The sequence below is a fragment of the Oryctolagus cuniculus genome, chromosome 6 (genome assembly GCF_051225735.1).
Source record: "Oryctolagus cuniculus isolate XC-2025 breed Fujian yellow rabbit chromosome 6, ASM5122573v1, whole genome shotgun sequence".
In the NCBI taxonomy this organism is placed as follows: domain Eukaryota; kingdom Metazoa; phylum Chordata; class Mammalia; order Lagomorpha; family Leporidae; genus Oryctolagus; species Oryctolagus cuniculus.
Window position 1 is genome coordinate 82211584 of NC_142872.1, and position 27979 is coordinate 82239562.

Genomic DNA, 27979 nt, shown 5'->3' on the forward strand with positions numbered 1-27979 from the left:
AGTACTTTCTGAGTTCTTTATTTTATTTTAAAGATTTATTTATTTATTTGAGAGGCAGAGTTACAGTTGCACCAGCAGAAATATCATTCCCAAATTAAAAATTATCTGCAGAAGTGTTACTTTCAATTATATTGATTGAAAATAAAATAGCTAAAATTATATATTTTAGTGATATAACAGATGAATTTCCAAGAAAAGGAAAATGTTATGATCTATCATGTTGTCACTCTAATAGATTATTAGTTATTATATTATATAAATTTATAAAAATTTTTGTAGGATTTGGTAATTCTTAAGTAGTTGTTACCCAATATATTAGAATGCTTGCTTATAGATTTCAAACTAATACAATGTTTTAAAAAAAGATTTATTTATTTATTTGAAAGGCAGAGTTACAGAATGAGAAGGAGAGACAGAGAGAGAGAGAAATCTTCCATCTGCTGGTTCACCCTCCAGATGGTCACAATGGCCAAGGCTGTGGCAGACTGAAGCCAGGAACCAGGAGCCAGGAGCCAGGAGCTTCATTAAGGTCTCTCTTTGGGTGAAAAGGGCCCAACCACTGGAGCCATCTTTAGCTGCTTCCACAGGCTTTAGCAGGAGCTATATCAGAGGTGGAGCATCTGGGAAATGAGCTAGGACCCATAGGGATGCCAGCGTCACAGGCAGTGACAACCTGCTATGCCATGCTAGCCCTGCTAACACAATTTTTTCAAAAAAGATTTATGTATTGGGGCAGGTGCTATAGCGTGGCAGATAAGGCTGCTGCCTACAGTGCTGGCATCCCCTATGGGTGCCGGTTCAAGTCCTGGTTCTTCCTCTTCTGATCCAGCTTTCTGCTTATGGCCTGGGAAAGCAGTAGAAGACTGCTTAAGTCCCTGGCCCCTGCATCAGCATGGGAGACATGGAAGAAGATCCTGGCTCCTGGCTTTGGATAGGCCCAGCTCTGGCTGTAGCAGCCATCTGGGGAGTGAATCAGTGGATGGAAGACTTCTCTCTCTCTGCTTCTGCTTCTCTGTAACTCTGCCTTTCAAATAATAAATTGAAAATCAGAGTTACAGAGAGAGAGAGAGAGATAGAGATCTTCCATCTGCTGGTTTACTCCCAGATGGCTGCAATGGCCAGGCTGGAATCAGAAATCAGGAGCCTCTTCCTGGTCTCCCACATGGATACAGGGCCCAAGGACTTGGGCCATCTTCTGCTGCTTTCCCAGGTGCATTACCAGGGAGCTGGATTGGAAGTGGAGCAGCCAGGACCCACTACGCCACAACGTCGGCCCCAGTTAATACACTTTTTTAAATTAAAAAAAAACTTTTATATTTCAGCTGACGCTGTGGTATAGCGGGTAAAGCTGCCATCTGCAGTCCTGGCATCCCATATGGGTGCTGGTTCAAGTCCCAGCTGCTCCACTTCTGATGCAGCTCTCTGCTATGACCTGGGAAAGCAGTAGAAAATGGCCCAAGTCCTGGAGCCCCTGGAGATCCCAAAGAAGCACCTGGCTTGGGATTGGTGCAGCTCCAGTGGTTGTGCCATCTGGGGAGTGGACTAGTAGATGAAAGACCTCTCTCTCTCTCTCTCTCTCTCTCATTCTTTCACTTCCTCTTTCTGTGACTCTGCCTTTCAAATAATAAATAAATGAATTTTTTTTTAAAAAAACAGCTTTATATTTAAGACAGTTTATGGCAGTTTTTTCTTTTTCTTTTTGTAAAAAAATATTTATTTGAGAAACAGATTAAGAGGTGAGCTCTTATCCACTGGCTGATTCCCCCAATTGCCTACAATGATTGAGGTTGGATTGGTGTAGACCAGCCCTGGGAGCTGGGAGCTCAATCCAGTTCTGTCTCCCAGGTGGGTGGCAGGAACCCACGTACTTGAGCCATGACTGCTGCCTCCTAGGGTTTGCATTAACAGGAAGCTGGAGTCAGAAGCAGGAGACAGAGCTGGGTATTGAACTCAGGTACTTTTGATGCAGTGCTCCAGTGTCTTAACTGCCAGGCCAGATGCTAAGCTCTTTTCTGCCTTTTGGAAAGAGGGCTCATGTTTTATTTTGCACTGGTCCCTGCACCTTTGTCCTGGCTCTGCACAGCTCTTCTCTCTGCCTCTAAGGTTCTTCTTCCCTGGGAGGCATTTTGAAGCTAATGAGAACCATAGCACCCTAGGAATCCAGCTCCTTCTCCTCACCCTGTGGTGCTTGCTAGAGGCAGCTCGTCTTCATTTCAAGAAGAAATCGTGTAAGACTCATGCTTTCCTTTCCCCACTATCTTTTTGATTTGCCACTGACTCAATTTTTGCCTGTCACCCATGTGGTCCAGGTTGGAAGGGAGGTCGTCAAGGACCCAATGCTTTCATCCCAGATGCACTCAACAGACCATGCTCAGCACTTTGTATCAGCAGTAGCACCCAGAACAGAACTTTCTCCACAGGATGCTGCTGAAAGATTTGGTGGATAGGAGGGAAGATAACCCCCATCATGTCACACAGAGCAGAAACACCATCAAGTCTTAAGTGTTGTCCTCCTGAAAGTTCCTTTTCTCTCCAGCTAGCTTAACACAGTGTCCTTTCTCCGTGCAGTCCCTTGAAATTCTTCTAGTGTCCTGACAACCCAGATCCTGCCCCTGGCTCGCACACCTGAGTCGACCCAAGGCCAGTCATGAGCCAGGGAACCCCTGCTCTTCAGTTTTGCTTTCCTGTGCAGAGAGAAGTTCCTACCCTCTCTCCCAGAAAAAAGCCATATTGCACCCTAAGGCATCATTCTTCGAAGGGAAGCTGCTTACCTTCCACTGTTTGTATTCCAAATTCTACAGTTATTTTTCTATTCTCTTACTGAGCTCTATTTGTGAGTCAAAAGTATATTTAGTAACTGTACAAATATTTATGCTTTGCATGTGGTTCACAATAAAGATTTATTGCAAAAACGAACCCCACACAATTCTATCACTCCCAAATACTTTCAGGATTGGTAGGGATCCAGATGATTTAGTCAGTAACCTCCTTTCATTTTCAGAAATGGAAAACTCCATTAACACTCAAAGCAGTCATTTTTATCTCAGGCAGCTGTTGTTATTAGAAAATTCTCTCTTATGTTAAGCCAAAATCTGTCTGTTTCTCAGCATTAAGGGAAAAAAAGAATTATTTTTAAAAATGAACTCAGGCGAAAGGAAGTGCTCTCATTTTTCAAAGCTCTTGGAAGTTTCCAGCTGTCTCAGAGACAGCACCCACTTCTGTCTTATCAGCTTTTGCTGTTTTTAAAATGCATTTGATTTTAAAATGACTCATCATTAAATATTGTTTTCATATATTTTAATATCTACCAGTTTTTAAAAAATATTTTTTTATTGGAAAGGCAGAGTGACAGAGAGAGGTGGAAAGAGAAAGGGAGAGAGAGAGAGAGAGAGGGAGAGAGAGAGAAATCTCATTTGCTGGTTCACTCTCCAAATGCCCACAAAAACCAGGGCATGGCCAGTTGAGTCATTCTTTGCTGCCTTTCCAGGCTTATTAGCAGGGAGCTGGATTGGAAGAGGGGCACTCAGGACTTAAACCGGTCCTTTGATATGTAGATGTTGCAAGCTATGGCTTAACCCACCATGCCACAACACTGGCCCATTGACTGTGTGTGTGTGTTAGATTAGAAGGACTTTTATAGGATCCCAGTCACTTCATATTTCAGTATTATTCTGTTATGAATTTTAGTTCCCAAGACTGACATGCCCAAATGCATCTTACTGCCCCACACTGAATGCCCATGACATATTTTAAGTATAGAGTGCTAGAAAACAAGGTGGTGGCTACCTATCAAAAGTGTTGTCATAAACAGGTGCTTTTTTTTTTTTTTTAAAGATTTTATTTACTTACTTGAGAGGTAGAGTTAGAGAGAGAGAGAGAGAAAGAGAGGGAGAGAGGTCTTCCGGATGCTGGTTCACTTCCTGTCGCTCCCCCATTCGCAGAGGAACGACACTAGACCCTGCGCTGTTCTTTCTGCCCGGCCCTTCCCGGGTTAGCTGCCGTTCCCTCATTCGCGGAGGAATGACACCATCCCGGGTTAGCTGCCGACCCCTCCACCTCTGTGGAGGGGTGGCACCCCCCGCCGCTTTCCCCGCTTCCGCGGAGGAGCGGCACACCGCCGGCTGGCTCTCTCGGGGGCTGCTCAGATGTTCCTCAGGTGTTCCCTCAGATGTTCCTGGTGCATGGTGTCTCTCTCCTCTTTTATAGTCCTCTTCCACCAATCCCAACTCTGCTGCCCACACGCCGAGCACGCTGCTCTCCTCCAATCAGGAGCAGGATCAGCTCCTGCAGTTTATTGGTCGAACTGGAGGCAGCTGTGTAGAAGTTGTTTGGTCTCTCTCTCTCAGCGCCATATTGTGGGAGAGCAGATGCATAGAATAAGTCTTAATTCCAGTAACTTAGTCTAGTCTCAGTTGCTCCCCACAACTTCCCAAATGGTTGCAATGGCCAGAGCTGAGCTGATCTGAAGCCAGGAACCAGGAGCTTCCTCCGGGTCTCCCATTCTGATGCAGGGACCCAAGTGCTTGGGCCATCCTCCACTGCTTTCCCATGCTGTAAGCAGAGAGCTGGATCGGAATAGGAGCAGCCGATCATGAACCAGTACCCATATGGGATGCCGGCACCACAGGCAGAGGCTTAGAATACTATGCCACATCTCAAGCCCTAACAGGTGCTTTTTGAGAACTTGGTGGAAAAAAGTAACAGAAGCGACCAAACTCATTCACTTTCAGACCCACTCACTTCAGCCTTGTTTTTGTCAGAGAGATTTCATGACTCTCTGTAAACATTTGGAACAAAATTATATGGTCAGTTGCCAAATAAGATCAGTCCTCCATATACGTGGGTTCCACATCCTCAGGTTCAGCCAACTGCAGACTGAAAATATTTGAAAAAAATTCCAGAAGCTTCCAAAAAACAGAACTTGAATTTTCTGTATGCCAGGTACCATGCTGAATCCATGAATGTGGAGTCATCTGGAGGCACTGCATTAGGTATTGTGAGTAATCTAGAGATGATTTAAAGTATATGGGAGCAGGTGAGTAGGTCACGTGCAAATATCATGCCATTTGATATCAGGGACTTGGTATCTGTGTGTGTATTGGGGGAATGTCCTGGAAGCAATCCCTCACAGATAACAAAGGGACATTGTACTCTGAAATTCTGAAGATTTTGAAATAGGAGGAAAAAGTGCTGTAAACACCAGAGAGACTTTAGGTTCAATTCAATACACAGGCTCAGGGGACAAGCATGGGCAGGAGCCACTCAGAGGGTGGGAGAAACAACCCCAAGTGGCCGGGGCAACATTAGGCATTCTGGTTCTGGGTGGGGCTACACTTGGCAGAAGTTATCAGAGAGAGGCCCAGACACATTGTCTTCTCAGATGCCAGCTTCGGTGCAGGGAGATCCACTCAGGGCAAGTGTGCCACCTGCTCTACTGCCCCACAGGACTGATAACTGCTCAGGAACAGCCTCCAAGTTCCTAGTGATCAGAACTCTCTCATGCCAGGAAGCCCAACGTACAGTGTCTTTCCCATCAAGTACTTAGCATTCATCCATAACTCCCCACAGTCCATCGCAAGTTGCCAACCAGGGATCTCTTTTGTCATAAGCAATGTTGCTTAGAAACACTTGCCATGTGAATTTACCTGGTTACTAGGGGAACAGAGCTAAGACGTTAACCTAGGAGAAAAATCCTCCTGCAGAAAGAGAGAACGTTTTGTTAGCCCCTCACACACATGTGTAAATATAAACGAACAGTAACGGGAGAGCAGCCTGCATCGTTTCTAATTATTATAAACCTAATGGATGAGAAGACAGAATCTACAATGTTAGGCAGGTAATAGGCAAAACCAAACCAAACCCAAAGTCTCTAATAATGATCAGAAAGCCTTGATAACTGCTTTATTATCTAGGGCTTGGTAACTGCTTTATTTATCTAGGGCTATAAATAGTTAGTATTCAGTAAATATGTAATGAGTGAATGAAAAAGTAAATGAGTAAAACATCTTCTTAGGCAAGATCATTGACAATAAGACAAGCCCAACTTCATTTACTTGAAAGGCAGAGAGAGAGAGAGAGAAAGCTTCCACCTTCTGGTTCGCTCCTCGAATGTACAAAATGGCAGAGGCTGGGCCATGTCAAAGCCAGGAGCATGGAACTCAACCTGGGTCTCTCACATAGGCGGCAAAGACCCAAGTAATTGAGACATTACAAGCTGCCTCCCAGGATGCATATCAACAGGAAGCAGGAATTAGAAGTGGATCCAGGACTTGAACCCAAGAACTCTGGTTTGGGGTGCAGGCAGCACACGTGGCTTTCACTGCTGAGCCAAACGCCCAACTCTAGAAATCACAGGCTACGTTTGTAGCTGACGCAAGTGAAAGCTGACAAACAGATCTTCTAATACACCTGAGTGTGGGATTGTGGACCTGTTGATTTAGAGAGAAACGGCCCCCGACAGCTGCCACTAGATTTCAGCTGAGGTAGACAAATCTCTGTAAATGTTCTAGAGGCATGAAGGAAAAAAACCAGTGCCCTGAATACTCCATTTAAGAAGGAAGAGATGTGTCAAACTTTTAGAAACAATTTTTACTCACAAATCTTAGGTTAAGGTAAGTTTTATTTCCTTGCAAGCATTGCTTTTTTGGCAAGTTTTATTCCTCTAATGGATCCAGATGTTTCTCCTTCTTCTTTTTTTTAAAGATTTATTTATTTCGAAGGCAGAGTTACAGAGAGGCAGAGGCAGAGGCAGAGGCAGAGAGAGAGAGAGAGAGAGAGAGAGATCTTGCATCTGCTGGTTCATGTAGCAAATGGCTGCAAGGGCAGGAGCTGGGCCAATCTGAAGCCAGGAACCAGAAGTTTCTTCCAGGACTCCCACATGAATGCAGGGGCCCAAGGACTTTGGCCATCTTCTACTGCTTTCCCAGGTCATAGCAGAGAGCTGGATCAGAATTGGAGCAGCTAGGGCTCGAACCTGTGCCCATATGGATGCTGGCACTGCGGGCAGTGGCTTTACCTGCTATGCCACAGTGCCAGCCCCCTCTTCTTGCTTTTCCATCTCAGTTTAAACTATGCTTTCTTAGCTTGAAGGCAGAAACATTATGTACAAAATAATAGATCTTTTGTAATGAGCTCCCCATTCTTCAGTTAACAGCATGAATACTTATGAACAAATACCTTGATATCCTTATTTATTAGACTAAAACATGATGGTAAAAACTAGAAACTTGGAGTTCAGTTTTGATTTTACCATTACTCAATAGCTCATGAACTTGATAGGGGCAAAGCCAGATTGGTGTTTGGTGATTGTAGCTCCTCCAGAACTACTCCCACCCCAGAAGGTGTCCTGGTTAGGAATGCTTGCCAAATGGCTGAGATGTTGGGTGCACATTCTTGGGAATATAAATGTTTCAGAAAGGGGGTTTCTATCATGTAGTCTGATACATCTCTGAATGAATGGTGAAAATAAGTTTTTTCTTCAACCATGGTGTATACAGTGTAATGTATACATGGTTTCCTGTGGAATAAGGGTACTAGGAATTGTTTAACATATGTGGATGCATATAAAAATGGTAAGTTACAATTTATTTTATTCAATAAGCAGGTTTAGTACTACTAAGGGCCTTGATATGATTATATAACTTCAGGAGGAAGTATTTGGCAATACAAGTAAGTCTTCACTTTGTGAAGGTAAACATTATACATTTGTGAGGTAAACATTCTTAACTATAAAATTAATGTGTATTTTGAAACCTGATATTGAAAAATTATCAGCCTATGGGGCCAACACCATGGCTCACTTGGTTAATCCTCCGCCTGTGGCGCTGGCATTCCATATGGGCGCTGGGTTCTAGTCCCAGTTGCTCCTCTTCCAGTCCAGCTCTCTGCTGTGGCCCGGGAAGGCAGTGGAGGATGACCCAAGTGCTTGGGTCCTTGTATCCACATGGGAGACCAGGAAGAAACACCTGGCTCCTGGCTTCAGATCAGCACAGTGCCAGCTGTAGCGGCCATTTGGGGAGTGAACCAGTAGAAAGAAGACCTTTCTCTCTGTCTCTCTTTCTCATTGTCTATAACTCTACCTGTCAAATAAATTTAAAAAAGAAAAAAAGAAAAATTATCAGCTTAAAACACTAATTACAAGGTCAAGTATATATCGCATAATTTTTTTAAACTAAAAAGATTTATTTACTTATTTGCAAGGCAGAGTTATAGAGAGGGAAAGACAGAGAGAGGAGAGAGAGAAATCTTTTTTTTTTTTTTTTGACAGGCAGAGTGGACAGTGAGAGAGAGAGAGAAAGGTCTTCCTTTGCCGTTGATTCACCCTCCGATGGCCACCGTGGTCAGCGCGCTGCGGCTGGCGCACCGCACTGATCCGATGGCAGGAGCCAGGTACTTCTCCTGGTCTCCCATGGGGTGCAGGGCCCAAGTACTTGGGCCATCCTCCACTGCACTCCCTGGCCACAGCAGAGAGCTGGTCTGGAAGAGGGGCAACTGGGACAGAATCCGGCGCCCGACCGGGACTAGAACCCAGTGTGCCGGCGCCGCAAGGCGGAGGATTAGCCTAGTGAGCCGTGGCGCCAATTGAGAAATCTTGATTTACTGATTCACTCCCCAGAGGGCCATAATAGCTTGGGCTGGGTCAAGCAGAAGCCAGGAGCCTGGAGCTTCATTCAGGTCTTCCACATAGGTGCAGGGACCCAAGCAATTGGGCCATCTTCTGCTGCTTTCCCAGGCACATTAGCAGGGAGCTGGATTGGAAGTGGAGCAGCCAGGACTCGGACCAATGCCCATATGGTATGCAGGCATCCCTGGTGGCAGCTTAACTTGCTGGGCTACAACACTTGACTCATTTTTATTTTTATTAATTAATTAATTAACTTATTTTACTTGAGATGCAGTTGCACATAGAGATAGAGAAATAGAGAAAGAGAGAGACCTTCCATTCACTGATTCACTTCTCAAATAGCTGCAACAGCCAGGGCTATCTAGGCTAAGCCAAGCCAAGCCAAAGCCGGGAGCCTGGAACTCTGTCCTGATTTCCCTCCCATGTGGGTGGCAGAGGCCCAAGGAGTTAGGCCATCCTCTGCTACTCTCCCAGGCACGTGAGTAGGCAGCCAGATTGGAAGTGGAACAGCCAAGACACGAACCAGCATTCATATGAGATGCCAGTGTCACAAGTGGCAGCTTAGTCCACTGTGCTATAACGCCAACCCCTACTTGCCTCTTTTCCAAAAGTATTACATACTATTTTAACGTTAAATTAGAGTCAATTCACATTATTTTATTTTTTTCACATTATATGTTTTTATAAATATTTTCAGAGCCCATTGGAAAGGCTGTGATATCCCTATTTATTAAAATAACAAAACAAAACATGGTGGCAGAAACCAGATAGATCATTTAAATGCTTAGAAAAATAATGAATGAAAACAGTGTCCTGGGAATAAGGCTGGCACTTTTGAAAGCTTCAATGATCCTTGATCGACCAGAATGCCTTCAACATTAGAAGGAATTCCAAACAGGCTATCATTAGAACAGGTTTTATTTGATTACCACATTCAAAGCTTGAGTTATTGGTGTTTCCTCTCGGTTTCCGTCTGAAGTTCATTTTCTTTCTCTCTCCCTTTGAAAGAAGCCATGAAAGTGTCAGCTCCCAGGTACTCACCAAGGGCTAGCATCATTTTTGGAGATATTATTCTAGGGAAAAGCAGAGGAAAAAATTGGGATATTTTAAGAGAAGTCAAAAAGATTCACACAACATCTGAAAGGTGATCTGTGCCGTGCGTTTGTTATTTAATGAAAGGAGTAAACAGAGGACTGCTGTGTCCCATCTGAGCACTGTCAACATTCTCAGTCAACCATGCCTTTGTTTCAGAGTCACCCCTGGGGTTAGAAAAATTCTAATGTTCAGGTCATGATTTATCCGTATATCACAGTCTCCGAGTTCTGTGGAAAGACCTTGCTATCTTTACTTACTAGGCTGAAACACAGTAGCAAAAACTAGTAAGAAAATCAGATCACTTAAAACAGACTGTCTCAGGATCAGTGGCTGTACTTGTTCACCAGCTGATTTCAATGTGCATCCACGGTGAGAACCCTTGTCTCACATCCTTGATGATAGAGGCTGTATTCTCAGCTCAGTTCTGCTTCTATCAGCGTGGTTCTGCCCAATTTAACTTAGCAAATATGAGCTTGTATTTATTACATGCTATTTTATGTTAGGTACTCTTCTTTTTTTTTCTCTCCAGAGAGAAGTTAGGTACTCTTCTAAGCCAGAGCATGTAGAAGGAAAAAATGGAGAAAAACGTCTTCTGTCCTCAATGAGCAAACTGGTAAGTGACCATGGTGTGATGAGTGCTACAAAAAGCAGGGTTAGGTGTGAAGGGATAGGACAATGAGGGACTTTGACCTGGCTCAGCAATCAGGGCAGCCAAGAATGACCGGAAATATGCTGAATAGTTAAACAGAAAAGAAAGTACTGTATTTGTCAACAACCTAATTCTATCCTGGTGATTCTCTGTGCTTTCTACTCTGTGAATACAGGTTTCAAATTCCTAATCTGCAAATTCTGAATCTGAAATGTTTCAAAATTGGAAACATTGTGATGACACAGCAAGTGGAAAATTCCAAACCTGACCTCATGTTGTGAGTTGCAATCAAAATGCAGGTGTAAAGAGAACAGCAATCTAAGAGACAAGGGATCAACCTAGGTGTTCATTGATGGATAAATGGATAGAGAAAATGTGGCATATAAACACATTGAAATATTTTCAGCTATAAAAATAATGAAATCCTGTCATTTGTGACAACATGGGTGAAATGTGAGGACATTATGTAAAGTAAAATAAGGCACAGAAAGACAGATGCCACATGATCTCATTCATTATGTGAAAATTTAAAAGTTGATTTTATGGTACAGAGTAGAATAGTGGTTAGCAGATCCTGGGAAGGGTATAGAGGTGGAGGCAGGGAATGGAGGCTGCATGGTTTAATGGGTATGGCAGTGCAGTAGGGCAGGAGGAATAACCTCTCATGTTCTGTTGCCCAGTAGTGTAACTGTGGTTAACAAATATTAACTGGATATTTTGAAATAGATAGTAGGAAGGATTTTGAATGTCTCAACACAAAAAAAACTATTTGAGGTGATGGATATACAAATCATCCCAATCAGATCTTTATGCATTGAGTACATGTATTGAAATGTTACATTGTACCCCATACATGTGCAGTTATAATGTGTCTATTGAGAAAAGGAGAACAAAAACCACATGTACTAAAACTCTTGCATAAAATTATCGTCAGACTATATATAAGATATATAAGGTGTACATGAAACAAAATGAATTTCGTGCTTAGATTTGGGTCTCGTCTCCAACATATCTTATTACTTGTATCCAAGCATTGCAAAATCTGACAAAAATCCCAAATCCTAAATACTTCTAGTCCCAAGCATTACAGACGGGACACTCAGCTTACATTTATAACAGGAGAAATAAAGCTTATGGTCTATAATCAGACTGCAAATTTTGGTTTGAATCTTAGTGCTAGCATGTATTAGCTGTTTATCCCTGAAAAAGAAAAACAAACAACTCTATTTAAGTCCCAGGTTTCTTAAATGTGATGAAATTCATGCTAAGTTGTTACTAGAGTATCAGTCATTCAGTAGGCACTCGATAAAGGCTAGATGTCTTCTCTGGGCTGAATCCACCCATAAACACTTGGGAGTTCACAGTGTGGGCTTTGTATGATGTTATAGGCCCTTTCACTAAATTAAATGAGCAACATGCGAATTCCTTTAATATTTTTGTGACAGCATGCTCAGGTATTTTGTCCTTTGTTTTAAAATTGAACTCTACATTTGTCAAACTGAATAATTCACTGAAAACAAAAATACAACAGTCTTAACCAAAACAATGAAAACCCCCAAATAATGATGGTACACTCCTTGTTTCCATGCTAAAGTAAATATTATGTTTTCTGCAATGCTTAAATTGTTGCTGAATTTTGTCTATATATGAAGTAATCAAAACAGCAATAGTCCAAAAAATGTCCTTGCACTATTAGAGTTTTCCCTTCTATTTAGAAAAAAATACGAAATTGCTTTCTAGGCAAAGGAAGTAGCAATGATTGACAATGTGCTCACAATAACTAAAATGATAGTGAGGTCATTATTAACTTACTGTTTAAGGATCAAGGCAATGTATGCAAATTTGGGTAGTATTATGTAAACTTGTTCTTGTAAGATAGCATTTACCACTTTTTGGGCCACATATTCTGGCTCCAGTATAGGTAACAAAAATGAATACCTGTAATGATAAAAACAAGAGGTTACATCACCAGCATGATATTGTTTACTGTCATCATGATAATCACTTACTACATTTCAGAATGAGATCATAACATCGAGCTGTAAATAGTCACACAACAACTAAATAATCGGGATTGCCATGATTTTTTTTTATCCCATGAACAGAATTGGAACCATTACTAGTTTATTTAAATTTATAGAGAGAATTCCTTGCTTTTGAGTTTTTGCTTCATAATGATCTGAACAGATGGAAATACTGGCTTTTATGTTTTATGTTCTCTTTCTTCCTTTTCTCTTCTCAAACATCAAATAATTAGGTACTATGAAGAAGCCAAATTGACAATATTATTTTACCAAAGACAATATCTTGAGTATCTCTAATATGTCATTTTAGTCAGTCCATTTTTAAGTACTAAGCTAATATAAATGTTTGCAGGATCAATAGCAGCTGAAATAGATGAGGATATAAGCAAATATCCTGTAGGGTATTACTTTGACTTTTATGTTCTTCTCAATTACTTGAACCACAACAACCTCAAAAATTTCTGTTTATCTCTACTGATTCTTGGGTTCTGGTTAGGTTTCCATAATTGAATGTAGGCAATTATTCTTTATATTTTACTGTCCTAAGATTTGTTCAGAACTACAGCCTGCAAGTCTCCAACATTTATAAAAGTATGTAATCTTCAGTCTTTCTTTTTCTGGAGACTTCTTTTTTAGCTTTCATGTGCCTAGGGACCTGAAGTTTGTAAGTTATCATTTAGGAACTGGTGTTGTGCAGCAGGTTAAGCTGCCACTTACTATACCAGCATCCAGTGTTGGAGGGCTGGTTTGAGTCCTAGCTGCTCTGCTTCCAATTCAGTTCCCTGCTTATGTACCTGGAAAAGCAACGGAAGGGTGGCCCAAATACTTGGGCTCCTGCCACCCACATGGGAGATCTGGAAAAAGCTCCTAGCTCCTGGTTTCAGCTTGGCCCAGCCCCAGCTGTTGTGGCCATTTGGGGGAGTGAACCAGTGGATAGGAGATCTGTCTCTGTCTCTGTTTTCATCTCTCTCTCTCTCTTTCACTCTGACTTTCAAACAAATAAATAATAAAAAAAAAGAATCATCATTTAGCATCACTGTCTTTGCTGTTATCCCCACAACCTCATCCTGGATGGTTGCATGCCTTCTTTTAACAGCACTTAATCACCTTATCAATCCTTACTTATATCATTATTTTAATCATAATATTTGAAACAAAGAAATAAAAATTTAAAAAATAATAAATATTCATTTTATATATATTTGTTATAAATATTACTGATACATGTTTGCAGATAATAATAAATAAAATATGCAATACTTTTTTGTTATAAATTACATACAGTCAATTTCTTCCCACGGAATGCTTCTGTTAATTTTTGTGAATTCTTGCATCACATAGTTCTCCTGTGTGGGCATGCCACATTTTAATTGTCCATTTGTTAGTTGGCAGAGAATTAGATTCTTTCTACGTTTTTGCTGTTATGAATAGTTCTGGATGAACATCCATGTACAAGTGTTTGTAAGGATGTGCATTTTTATTTCTCTTGGGTGTACACCTATGAGGGGAGTTGCTGGGCTATAAGGTAACTCTGTGTTTAACATTTTGAGGAACTGGCAAACTATTTTTCAAAGCAGCCGTACCAACTTAGAATAGCACCAGCAATGTATGCGAATTCCAGCTTCTCTCTAGCTTCATTAACACCATTGTCTACTTTTTTTATTATAGCTATCCTACTTAAGGTGAAGAGCTATTGTAATTTTTATAATAGATTTATTGAAATAAAATTCATATACCATAAAATTCAGTCTTTTAAGATATGCAACTTAGAGATTGTTTAGTAGTATCATTAGGAAATTCTTCATCACTATCTAATTCTAGAATTTCATCACTGTTCAAACCCTTATATCCATAGCAGTCATTCTCCACTTGTTTCTCCTCCAGGCTGTCCTAGATCATCAATAATATACTTTGTCTTCATAGATTTGCCCATTTTGGACTTTTTATATAAATGGAATCATACAATATGTGGCTTTTTTTGTCTTCTTCCACTGAACAATATTTTGTGGTACATCTATGTAGTAACATGTATCAGAATTTTATTCCTCTTCATAACTGATGTTTAGTTGTATAGAAATATTACATTTTGTTTTTTTCACCACTTGATGACCATTTTAGTTGTTTGATCCTTTTGAATATTGTGAATAATGCTAATGAGAACATTTGGTTAAATTTTTTTTTCATTTTCTTCAGTATATACCTAGGAGTACAAATATGGTAACTTTATGTTTACTCATTTGAGGAACTGCTAAGTTGTTTTTCAAAGTGGCTGCATGGGCCAGCGCCATGGCAGTAACTTAATCTTCTGCCTACAGCACCAGCATCCCATATGGGCGCCAGGTTCTAGTCCCGGTTGCTCCTCTTCCAGTCCAGCTCTCTGCTGTGGCCTGGGAAGGCAGTGGAGGATGGCCCAAGAAGTGCTTGGGCCCCTGCATCCACATGGGAGACCAGGAAGAAGCACCTGGCTCCTGGCTTTGGATCGGCACAGCACCAGTTGCGGTGGCCATTTGGGGAGTGAACCAACGGAAGGAAGACCTTTCTCTCTGTCTCTCTCTCTCACAGTCTGTAACCCTACCTGTCAAATAAACAAAACAAAACAAAACAAAACAAAACAAAACAAAAGTGGCTGCATCATTTTACCATCCAGCCAGCAGCATGCAGGATTCCAATTTCTACACATCCTCGTCAACACTAATTACTGTCTGTCTTTTTGAGTGTAGCCATCCTAGCAGGTGTGAAGTGGTTCCACAATGTGGTTTTGATTTGTGTTTCCCAAATAACTAATAATGTATTTTTATGTGTATAGTACTTGTATACCTTTTTAAAAAATGTCTATTTAGCTATTTTTTAATTTTAAAATTAGTTTATTTTTATTGTCGAGTCATTGATAATTCTTTGCATATTCTGGATACATTAGCAGCTATGGGATTTATAAAAATTTTCTTTCATTCTTTCAGTTGAATTTTCACTTTATTATTGATGTTATTCTTTGAAGTGCAAAAGTTTTAAATTTTCATTAGTTTATTTACCTTCTGTTGTTGCTTGTAATAAATACATATAATAAACCATTGTTTATTCCAAGGTCATAAAATTTTCCCCATTTTCCTTTAAGAATTTATGGTATTATCTCTTACATTTAGGTTTTTAATCCATTTTGAGTTAATTTTTTAAATGATGTAGCAGTTGGGGTCCAACTTCATTCTTTTGCACATGGCTGTAGTCAGCCCAGAATTGTTTGTTGAAAAGTTGTCATTTCCCCATTGAATTGTCTTGGCACCCTGTTGAAAATCAGTTGAGCACACATAAAACGGTTTATTTTTGAGCTCTCAGTTCTATTCCACTGATATGTATGCCAAAATCACACTGTCTAGGGTGGCTTTGTAGTAAGTTTTGAAATCAGAAAGTGGTGTTCAGTCCTACTGTCTTCTTTTTCAAGATGGCTCTGGCTTTCTGTGTTCTTCACATTTCTGTATGAATTTTAGGATCAGCTTGTCAGTTCCTATCAAAATAGAAGCTAAGATTCTGATAGGAATTGCATTGAATCTGTTGATTGATATGGAGAGTAATTGGATCTTAACAATATCAAGTCTTTCAATCTGTAAATTCTGTTCCATTTATTTAATGTGCTCTTTTTATATGTTTTCTTCTTTTAGTATTTTACTTATTTATTTAAAAATTTAACTGACATAGAAAAATTGTACATATTTATGGGTTATCATGTGATATTTTGATACATGCGTACCCTGTGTAATATCCAATCAGGTTAAATATATCTGTTTCCTCAGACATTTAACTTTTTTAATAGTGAAGACATTCAAAATCCTTTCTTCTAATTACTTTTGAGAAATAAAAAATATATTATCAATATTTATAGTCATCCTACTGTGCAATAGAACACCAGAGCTTCTTATTCTTTTGTTGTTGTTGTTGTTGACAGGCAGAGTGGACAGTGAGAGAGAGAGAGAGACAGAGAGGAAGGTCTTCCTTTGCCGTTGGTTCACCCTCCAATGGCCGCCGCGGCCAGCGTGCTGCGGCCGGCGCACCACGCTGATCCGATGGCAGGAGCCAGGTGCTTCTCCTGGTCTCCCATGGGGTGCAGGGCCCAAGCACTTGGGCCATCCTCCACTGCACTCCCTGGCCACAGCAGAGAGCTGGCCTGGAAGAGGGGCAACCGGGACAGAATCCGGCGCCCCGACTGGGACTAGAACCCGGTATGCCGGCGCCGCAAGGCAGAGGATTAGCCTAGTGAGCTACAGCTCCGGCCGCTTATTCTTTTCTAACTGTGATCTGTATCTGTCAGTCAACCTTTCCATCATCATACCACCCAACTCTCCCCAGCTTCCGAACTTGCATGAGATCAACCTTTTAGATTCCATATATGAGTGAGATCATGCAATTCTTGTCTTTCTGTGCTTGATTTAATTCATTTAATATTTAATATCTTCTTTGATGTCTTTCATAAGCATTCTGCCATTTTTGTAGTATTAAGTTTTACATTTTAATAAATTTATTAATATTTGTTATTTTAATGCTGTTATAAATGAAATTATTAATTTTATTTTTAGATTGTTCATTATAAGTTTGTAAGAGTACAGCTGATATTTGTAGATTAATTTTATATATCTTTATACACAGATATTTATCCTGAATTCATTTCTTAGTTATAACAGAGTATATATGAATATATATATATATGTGTGTGTGTGTGTCTGTTCCTTGCAATTTTCAATATACAAAGATTATGTCATTTGAGAATAAAGGTAATTTGACTTCTTACTTTCCAATCTGAATACCTTTTATTTCATTTTTTGTCTAAATATCTTGATGAACAGAGTTGAGTTAGAGTGGGGAGAGTGGTTGTCCTTGTGTTGTTCTTGGTCTTAGGTAAAAACATTCAGTTTTTCACAATTACGTATGAGGTTACCTGTGGATCTTTCTTAGATGTTTTATATCAAGTTGTGGGGACTCCATTCTGTTTCTAGTTCTTGAGAATTTTTATCATGAGAGGGTGCTGGATTTTGCCAAATGCCTTTTCTGTGTGAATGGAGATGATCACACGCTTTTGTCATTTATTGTATTGACAGGATATATTACATTATTTAAAATTGTTAACCCATCTTGCATTTTCAGGATATATCCCACTTGATCATGGTGTATTACCATTACTATGTGTTCCTGGATTTAGTTTTTTAGCATTTTAATGAGGACTTTCATAGTATGTTCATAAGAGGTGTTGACAATTTTATTTTCTTGTGATGCCTTTCTCTGGTTTTGATATGAAGGTAATATCACACTCATAGAGTTAGTTGATAAGTGTTTAGTCGTATTTTGGGTGAGTTTTTGAAATACTGATATTAATCTTTCTTCAAATGTTTGATAGAATTGTCCAAGAAGGCATCTGGACTTGTCTTTTTTTTGTGGGAATTCTTTAGATTACTAATTAAAAACTTTGTTTCAAGTATACTCAAAGTTTTTGCGTATTGAGTCAGTTTTGTTTGTTTTTTAGGAATTTTCCCAGTTTGTCTAAATTTGTTAGTGTAAAATACAGTATTTCCTTATGACCCTTTTTATTTCTGTAATGTCAGTAGTGATGTCCCCTCTTTTATTCTTAATTTTAGTAGTTTGAGTCATCTCTTGTTTTTTTCTTGGTTAGTCTACTTAAAGTTTTATTAACTTTGTTGATATTTTCAAAGAACCAGGTTTTTGTTTCATTTATTTTCTCTAATTTTACATTCCCTCAGTTATTTCTGATATAATTTTTGATATTTTTGCTTATTTTGGGTTTAGTGTGCTCATATTTTATTTTATGGTTTCTTAAGGTAGAAGATTATTCACTTAAGACCTTTCTTCTTTTTTATCTAGTAATTTATAGCTATAAAATTTCCTTCTATGTTAGCTTTATCTCATAATTTTGATATGTTGGAATTATCCCGGCTGGCGCCATGGCTCACTAGGCTAATCCTCTGCCTTGCGGTGCTGGCACACCGGGTTCTAGTCCCGGTTGGGGCGCCGGATTCTGTCCCGGTTGCCCCTCTTCCAGGCCAGCTCTCTGCTGTGGCCAGGGAGTGCAGTGGAGGATGGCCCAAGTGCTTGGGCCCTGCACCTGCATGGGAGACCAGGAGAAGCACCTGGCTCCTGCCATCGGATCAGCGTGGTGCGCCGGCCGCAGCGTGCTGGCCGTGGCGGCCATTGGAGGGTGAACCAACGGCAAAGGAAGACCTTTCTCCCTGTCTCTCTCTCTCTCACTGTCCACTCTGCCTGTCAAAAAAAAAAAAAAAAAAAAAAAAGGAAAAAGGAATTATCCCTAAAATTTTTCAAATTTCTGTCTTTGACTTCTAATTTTATTTCATTTATGTTGGAGAACATACTTTGTTTAATTTCATTCTTTCCAGGTCTATTGATGATTGTTTTATGGCTCCGCATGTGGTCTGTCCTGGAGAGTGTTCTATGGATGCTTGAAAAGATTGTACTTTCTCCTGTTATTGCGAGGAGTGCTCTATCGATACCTAGTAACTTTATTTATTTTATAGTATTCTATCTTTTTGATTATGGGACATCTTTTAATACTTTTTATTATATACATATATTATTCTAAGACATACAATGGATCTTAACCTACCAGAATCTACTTAAGATTTATATCACTTTAATTTCAGTGATATATAAAAACTCTACTCCTAAATAGATGCCTTACTTCTACCACTTTTATACTATTATTATTATGCCTACTATATCTGCATATGTTATGAACCCAGTAACACCATGTTATAATTATTACCATGTTGTAATAACCTACCTTATAGGTTTCATGTGTTAAAAAAATTCAAGAGAATAAAGAACACACATATATGAGAGTACTTCAAAAATATTCATGGAAAAATGGAATTAAAAGATAAGTTTATTTTTGGTGCCAAAGTTTTTGAAATCCATGCATAGTTTTTTTCATAATACACATTGTTGAGAAAGTTGAAGAGCAAAAGGCATAGTGGCTTAACAGGTAAAGCTGCCACCTACAGTACTGGCATCCAATATGGGCGCCGGTTCCAGTTCTGGCTGCTCCAGCTCCATGTTAATGCATGCAGGAAAGTAGGGGAAGATGATCCAAGTGCTTGGGCTTCTGCACCCCTGAGGGAGACCCAGAAGACGCTCCTGGCTCCCAGTTTCAGTCTGTCCCAGCTCCAGCCACTGCAGCCATTTGCGGAGTGAACCAGCAGATGGAAGATCTCTCTCTCTCTCTCTCTCTCTCTCTCTCTCTAACTCTGCCTTTTAATAAATGACTAGACCTTAAAAAAAGTTGAAGAGTATTTGTATTTGTCAAGTTTATCCTATCAACGCTGCATTTCTTGTTCTCCTTGTGTCTTCCTGTGGGTTTGAGTTACCATCTGGTATCATTTCCTAACTACAAAACAGCTTTGTACTCACCCACATCCTCTGTACTCTCGTCAAAAGCAGTACATTTCTACTGCTAATGATACTATTTTGTAAATATTTTTTATGCAATCACACTTACAATCAGTTAAGAGAAGAAAGGAGAAGAAAAATGCTTTCATTTTGTCTTTTAAAAATGATCTACTTTTCATGGGTGCCGGTTCGAGTCCCGGCTGCTCCACTTCCTATCCAGCTATCTGCTGTGGACTGGGAAAGCAGTAGAAGACGGCCCAAGTCCTTGGGCCCCTGCACCCACGTGGGAAACCTGGAGGAAAGTCCTGACTCCTGGCTTCGGATTGGTGCAGCTCTGGCCGTTGAGGCCATTTGGGGAGTGAACCAGTGGAAGGAAGACCTCTCTCTCTTTCTCTCTCTCTCTCTGCCTCTCTTTCTCTCTCTGTGTAACTCTGACTTTCAAGTAAATAAATAAACATTTTTAATAAAAAAAGAGTGTTCCAAATTTCTCTGAGCGTCTGTTCATTTTTGCTCATTTTCCTCCTTTTCTTTTGATTGTACAGTCTCTATCCATCTGTCTTCAAGTTCATTCATTATTTCTTCAGCCAGCTCAGGTTCATTGTTTGCCTGTTCTGGTTTACAATAACCTTTTTCAATTATTTTTTTCATTCATTGCCCAGATTTATCTATATATTTTATCTACTTATATTTGATAAGATATTATCACACCTTCTATTTATTTTGTAAACATGACTTTCTTTGGAACTTTGAATATGTTTATAATAGTTCTTTTTTTTTTAAAGATTTATTTATTTACTTGAAAGGCACAGTTACAAAGAGGCAGAGGGATTGAGAGAGAGAGAGAGAGAGAGAATGAGAATCTTCCATCTTCTTGTTTACTTCCCAAATGGCTCCAATGGCAGGAGCTGGGCTGATCTGAAGCCAGGAGCTAGGAGCTTCTTCCAGTTCTCCCATGCAGGTACAGGGGCCCAGCACTTGGGACATCTTCTACTGCTTTTCCAGGCCATAGCAGAGAGCTGGATGGAGCAGCCTGGTCTTGAACCGGTGCCCATATGAGATGCTGGCACTGTAGGCAGTGGCTTTACCTGTTATGCCACAGCACCAGCCCCTATAATAGCTCTTTGAAATGTGCCTGCCAAGCCAAACATCTGGGCCCACTTAAAGATAATTTCTATTGTCTATGTTTATTCCTTTATATAAGTCAGACTTTCTTATACTTTGCATATCTCATGATTTTTTTGAATAACAGATATTTCAGGTATTCTATTTTAGCAATTACAAATAGTACTCTACTGTGGGGCTTGTTATGGTTACTTGTGAGGTGGATAGATGAGTTCAGTGAAGTCTCTCTGCCCCTATTACTGTCAATGTGTAGCTCAGATGTCATGCCTCAGAGGATGAAGATTCGTAAGGGATGACTGTTTTTATACAGGCCATCTTTTACTGTCTGTTTTTCACATCTCTTCTGGCTAGTCTGCTTCTACTTGTATCACACCCAGTCCTTAAGCTTACAAGTTGCCAACTGGTGGTACTATTCTTTGTGCCAGTTCTGATTCATGGTCTTATCCAATTCAGGTCAGGTCCTGTGATGGGGTAGAGAGATGCCAGTCTTTGAGGTTAGCATTGACCCTACCTGGCAGAACCCTCTGTACTATGGAGCAGGAGCTGAGGGTGACAAGAAGCTCAGTCTTTGCCGGCTACTCCAAACCAATAATCACTGTCATCAAGATGTGAAGGTTGCGGGTGGAAGATGGCAGGAACTGGTGCTGCCACCTAGTTACTGCCACCACCCTAGATGGATCTTCCACAGCCCAGAGCCTGGGAAAATGGAATCTGCTGGAATTAAGTGTCTAGTAAATCTACCCAAGATAGATCTGGCTTGGGAAGATGGGAAAGATGGAGCCTACCTCTTGATTGCTGATCTCACTGAAGTAGGTCTTTCATAACACAGAATTGTTCTAGAAGAGGAACTACAGCCAACCCTTGACTGAGAGTCCCTCTCCAGATCTTTCCTACCTAGTGGCACTTAGGAGTGGGAAAACAAGCACTGTCTGGCTGAGGCTATTTACTCAATGAAGACATTCTACTGTGTGTAGCTGTTGAAAATGGGATCTGCCAATGTTCTGTTGCTGCCAAACCACCCACAATAGTTCTTCTACCCTGGAAACCTGGGAGGCTGTCATTTGGTTACCCTACTTGTTGGAAGAGTTATACATAAAGGATATAGTATGTAGACCCAGTGCCATGGCCTTCTGCTGTTCTTCAAGAATTTTCATAGCTTTTGTTGAATAAATGCTTATTTGTGGCATGCCCATTGATCAATCTTCAGAGATTTTAAATGATTGTCTTTATTGTTTTTAGCCAGCTTAGTAGTTGGCTCATTGAGAGTTTCCTCCTCTACATTCTATCAACCCTGCATCAGCTATTTTGCAACTTTCTACACAGTTTTATCACTTCATGGGACCCTATTGCCTCCTAGCCAGCCTTTTTGTTGTCTCTCTCTCTTTCTTATCAATATAGATGATTCATATAATTTGAGTCAGGCCAGTCCTTTTTTGGACAATTGTAAGGATTAATGCTTAATGCTCACATGAAGTTTAAACTTTTCAATATACTTTGTTGATTAGCTCCTTATGTAAAAGAGGTCATATTTCATTTGTATCCCAGCTTGGACTGTTCTAACTGAATTTAACTTTTATACCAAAATGTCACTTTTTAATGTTTCCCTACATGTATTAATACATTTCACAAAATACTTTATCTTTTGTGTTATTTATGCTTTTTCAATGTTAAATATTTTAATAAATTCTCAATACCATTTTCTATGTTACATTTTAACATTCTCATTTGTATTTTAGGTTTAAGTTTTAACCAAAACATAAGTTTCATAAGTGTATTATTTTTAAATTAATGTTTGTTAATTTAAGGCACATTAAACTTTTTCCTTGTATGAAATTAGGCATTCCAACTATTTCTTTTGTTTCATTGTCCATATTTCAGGATTCAATATGATCAGATGATAACAGGCAGACATTGGAATATTACTATAAGGTAAAATTTACTGTAAGAGTTGACTTACTTTGTTGAACAACCATCAAACATTCCAGTGTTCATGAGATATGGGCAGACAATGGTGGTTTTGATATCAGTTTTCTTTTGCAAACTTAATTCCAGGAATAGAGACTCAGCAAAGCCAAAGGCTGCAAATTTGCTTGCAGAATAATCTGTAACAGTAGAAAATGATGAGACACAGAGCTAGACAAGTGAACTCTAGGGATTATTTTAAAAATTGAGCCTGCCTCTCCTTTTCTCTAGTTTGGCATTGAGGTCAAAGCATCACTGTTAAAGTTGTTTATGTGAGCAAACAATCCACTTCTATATCTCCACACTATGCACCCAACACTAAGAGGGATATCATTTCAGTGTCTCAACCCAAGAATACCAACGAGCCAATATACTCATTCCATCTTCCCATATTACTGCCATTATAAATAGGGAAATGGAATGGCATGCAGTATGGTAGATACAGTCAAATGTTCCAGAGATTTCCCCTTGGTACAAGAAGAACTTCTCTGTATCTTTGAAGAGTCCTGATTTTCAAAAATGTTGACTGCGTAGATAGGCATTTGATTAAACAAAGCACTCACCTGAGAGTCCTTTGATGCCAGCTAGCCCTGCTACACTTGAAATACAGACCAAATGGCCATGGTTAGCTTTAATCATGGCAGGAAGAAAAGCCTTGCAAGTCTGAAAGATAGGAATACACTGTGTTAATATTTAATTCATTGATAACTTTACTTCTTAGGTATTATATAAATTTAGCAATTCATTTAACAGATACTTATTTAACATTTATAATGTGTTAAATTTTATGCAATGCAAAGTAGGCATCATGTAGCCACTGTTCCCAAGAAGCTTAGGTTTATTTTGTCACTCTCTAAGAGACATTATTTGATTTCTTTTGCCTTTGAAGTAAGCTATACTAATTGGATCAAATAAAGACACATGCAGTTGGTGAAAATTCTTAAAACTTAAGTTTTTCCAGGATACTGAGCTCATACATGTAGCTTTCAGCAGTTTCTATTAAAGTTTAATTGCATTTAGCTAGGTCCTCCCTCACACTGCTGTGTTAGCAGGATGGGAGAAATTGCTTGAGAAAAGGTAAAATTCAATGCAAAGTAAACGCAGCCTGGTAAGTAAAGGACTTTTGAAGTATTAACTATATTTTTCAGCTATTTTGGTAAACTTTAGTTATTCATCCTCTAGCAAGATAATAACCCAATGTTCTAGGTCCCTGTGCCATGGAAGCATATCAATTCTCTTCTTTCTGTACCTCTTAGATTCTCTCACAGAACTTTTCCCTTCTTTCTCCCCTCAATGGGCTTCTTTTGTTTAAACCTTGCTCAAAAGTGATTATCCCAATCTCTGATATAAGACAGAGATGAATGCAATGCAAGTTTTCAGCTAGCTAGAGCAATTTTAAATAAGCTTGCCTGGTGGTCACCTGTCTCTCACAGAGCAAACAAATGTAACTTTGCTTGACCAGTAATTATTTGGAACAAGACACTTCACAATCTTGTGAAATGTAGAAAAATAATAAGTATGTTTTTTTGTCCATTAGAAAATCGTAATTCCAGAAGTAAGAGTTTAGCAATCTTATTTCAGCATTTCTTTTCTCATGACCTATATACAGTGTTTCCCATATTGTCATTTTGCCAGCTGTGTCATTTCACTGGTTCTCCTATAAATGAATTTAAGAAAACCCTGACAATACTCATCACCAATTTCTATGAGATTCATGATTTTACAATGTCAGAATTTTGCATTTATTTTGCTGAGTCTGCAGATAGGTGCTCATTTTCAAACATCTGGGTGTGCTCAGATGTGCTCACCTACAGGGAAATGTCACAGGATCAAAGAATGGCAGTTCTGCTGTGAAATCTTTCATCTTCCACTAACATTGCTCTAGAACTGCTGAACTTATGGATGAGTTCCTACTCACAGACAGACAACTGACCTCTTTTTAACATTTTGTGACAAAGTGGCATGGCAATTTATGTGTAGTGTGTTGTGGTTACAGCATCTTTGTATTTCAAAAATTAAAAACCAGGGTTGGAATTTGGTGCAGCAGTTAAGATGTCACTTTGGACACCTGCATTCCCATATCAGAGTCTGGATTTAAATCCCAGTTCTGGTTCTGATTTTAGCTTCCTGCTGGCATGTATCCTGCGCAGTGGTGACAGCGGAAGTACTTAGGTTCTTGCATCCACTGGGGAGATCTTGACACCTGGCTTCAGCTTGACCCAGCTCTATCTGTTGCAAGCATTTGGCAAGTGAAGATCTCTTTCCCTCTGCCTCTCAAATAAACAAAATTAATAAGTAAAAATAAAGGATACATAGGGTGTTTATTTGTCCTAGTGGTTAAGACACTATATGGGACACTCACATCTCAAAATCAAATGCCTGGGTTCATTTCCCAGCTCTACTCTCCATTCCAACTTCCTGTTGTAAAAACCTGGGTGCAAATAATTAGACACCCAGACTGAGTTACTGGATCTTGGCTTCAACCTGGCCCAACCCTGGCTAGTGCAAGCATTTAGGTATTTTGGAGGTCTCTGTATGTCTGTCTGTCTCTGTCTCTGCTTTTCAAATAAAATAAAATATCAAAAAAAATTAACTGAGATAGTTAGAGATGGCAAGAGCTGGTTGTTGTTTTTCAACTCCAGAGTTGACAGATCCAGGCTGAGCCCCAGCATCATCTCCTGCATGACTGCCTGGTAGACCTGGTAAAATGCAGGGTTCAGACACTGAGGCATCCAGCTGCAGCACCACTCTCCATTGTCTGGAAGCTTATGAAATTATCAAGTAGGTGAAGCTGAGCAATGGAGTTGAAGGTTGAGTTAGTGCTACTTTTATAAGCAATCCTCTGGGTTGAGGTAGTGAAAATCCTCAGCCGACAGGGAGAGAAAGTAGTGGTCTACAGCAGAAACGTTCAGGGTGAGCAGTTTTCTACTCACAGGGGCCTACAACTTTTAGAGGTTTAGTTTTGTGTCCTTTTTCACATGAAAATTTTTTGTGTTTTTTTGCAAATATATCATATGAGCATTTGCTGTTAAACTAGGCCTGACTTTGCCACCAATTTCCTGTGTCTTCAATAGAGAAAAGTTTTCCACCATAGAAGGAAAGTGACTATTTACAGTACTTCCCTCTTATCCATGGAGGGCATGTTCCAAGACCCTCAGCTGATGCCTGAAACTATGAATACCACCAAACCCTAGAATACTATGTTTTCTCCTATTCATTCATATCTATGATAAAGTTTAATTTATAAATTAGACATTGAAAGATACTGACAACACTAAAATAAAAATAGAACAATTATAACAATATACTGCACTAAAAATTTGTGCTTTTTGACATTTATTAAGCACTGCAACACTGTGAGAATTGATCTAATAACCATGACAGCTACAAAGTGACTACTGGGCAGGTAGCATATACCATATGGATTCCCAGGACAAAGAATGATTCATGTCTCAGGTGGCATGGTGCATGAGATTACATATTCAGAATGGTGTACAATTTAAAATGTGTGAATTGTTTATTTCTGGAATTTTCCATTTAATATTTTTGTACTGTGGAAAACTAAGTCTTGGAAATGGGGGGCTGTTCTATAAAAGTGTGTGCTTGAAGTCTTATACATCAATGGAGGGCATTTTTAGGATGTTCTAGAAGGTGAGCTGATTTTAGAAACCCATCATTTGTGCTTCTGGATGGATATTTTCTGTTAAAGGGAGAGCAAAGGAATATAAGTGTCTTATTAGCAATTTGTTGTAAAAATATATTTTAACTTTTGTAAAGTATTTTTTTTAATTTATTTGACAGGTAGAATTACAGTTTGAGAAAGAGACAGAGAGAAAGATTTCCTTCCGTTTGTTCACTCCCCAAATGGCCGCAACGACCGGAGCTACGCTGATCCGAAGCCAGGAGCCAGGAGCCTCTTCCGGGTCTCCCATGCGGGTGCAGGGGCCCAAGCACTTGGGCCATCCTCCACTGCTTTCCCAGGCCACAGCAGAGAGCTGGACTGGAAGAGGAGCGACCGGGACTAGAACCCGGTGCTCATATGGGATGCCGGCACCACAGGCAGAGGATTAACCTAGTGCACCATGGTGCCAGCCCCGTAAAGTATTTTTAATACCTTAATAAGTTACCTAGGGATCGAGGAGTACACATTAATCATAATCAAACTAGATCTGTAAAAAGTCTGTGATTTGTATGATAAACAACTTTTTCCTGACTTTATCAGGTTTAGTTAATTTTATTTTATTGCATTTATTTAAGATTTGTGATTTATTTTTGTCTCATGGAAACGTCTAATTCCTGAATCCCTAAATTTTTTCGTAGTGGCTTATGGGTCAGAAACACTTAGCTTTGTTTCCACAAAACATTTCAGGTTATGAAAAATACAAATAAATGCTCAATTGAATTATAACAAATGATGAGTTTACTATAAAACACCAAATTACCAAGTGTGTGGATTTAGTTATTTCACTTTTTTTACTGGCTTTTACAATCTTTCAGTTTCATCTTTTTGACTTTTTTTTATGGCACCAGATACTACAGTTGTTCTTTAGTATCAACCTAAATGGCTTCAAGGTTTTAGAATAATTTTGATTGGGTAAATTTATGAGAAATCTTTCGCTACTCACAAACTTTTGAAGAAGTTAAAATTCAGAGAGAACATGTTTCGAGTAACCAAGAAGAGTTTAAATTTTGTTTTTATAAAACTTCAATAGAGATGGTAAGTTCAATGTAATATTCCTTATCTTGCAATTATGATGGCAAAGTGAATTAATTTTTAATGTTATTGCTGAAAGCCAAAAATGACACCGGGCCTATGTTGTGGTGCAGTGAGTTAAGCTGTGGTTTGTAACACCAGTATCCCATTTCAGAATGCTGGTTCGAGTTTCAGCTACTCTTCTACCAATACAGCTTCTACGAAATATATCTGGGAATGAACTGGAAGATGGCCCAAATACTTGGACCTTGCCACCTGTATGGGAGACCAGGGTGGAGTTACTCCTGGTTTTAGTCTCCCCCCAGACACAGCCACAGTGGTCATTTGGGGGAGTGAACCAGCAAATAGAAGATCTCTCCCTCTCTCTATTTTCCTCTGTTCTCTCTCTG

At 39.6% G+C, this 27979-nt stretch overlaps 1 protein-coding gene and 2 long non-coding RNA genes across 9 annotated transcripts in view; 2 read left to right on the top strand and 1 right to left on the bottom strand.

Annotated features, from left to right (window-relative positions):
- LOC103348026 (uncharacterized) overlaps window positions 1-27979 on the top strand; it is an 82983-nt gene that overhangs the window by 19996 nt on the left and 35008 nt on the right. For 3 of the 6 annotated variants that reach the window (XR_016235660.1, XR_016235659.1, XR_016235664.1), the window contains 2 exons: window positions 10248-10331; window positions 10543-10644. This is a non-coding gene — a long non-coding RNA (uncharacterized LOC103348026). The remainder of the gene's footprint in view (window positions 1-10247; window positions 10332-10542; window positions 10645-27979) is intronic. The other 3 variants (XR_016235663.1, XR_016235662.1, XR_016235661.1) reach the window with 1 other exon arrangement.
- LOC100357467 (short-chain dehydrogenase/reductase family 16C member 6) overlaps window positions 8262-27979 on the bottom strand; it is a 43147-nt gene continuing 23429 nt past the window's right edge. Inside the window, exons 4-7 of one of the 2 annotated variants that reach the window (XM_051844498.3) lie at window positions 23440-23539; window positions 22872-23016; window positions 12180-12305; window positions 8262-9696 (exon numbers count right to left, since the gene is read on the bottom strand). In XM_051844498.3, coding sequence (XP_051700458.2) covers window positions 9570-9696; window positions 12180-12305; window positions 22872-23016; window positions 23440-23539 — 498 coding nt within the window. In that variant the 3' untranslated portion in view covers window positions 8262-9569. The remainder of the gene's footprint in view (window positions 9697-12179; window positions 12306-22871; window positions 23017-23439; window positions 23540-27979) is intronic. The other variant, XM_089335263.1, reaches the window with a different exon arrangement.
- On the top strand, window positions 22789-27288 carry LOC149126204 (uncharacterized). Its single transcript, XR_016235665.1, has 2 exons — window positions 22789-22843; window positions 26678-27288. It is a non-coding gene; the product is annotated as an uncharacterized LOC149126204 (long non-coding RNA).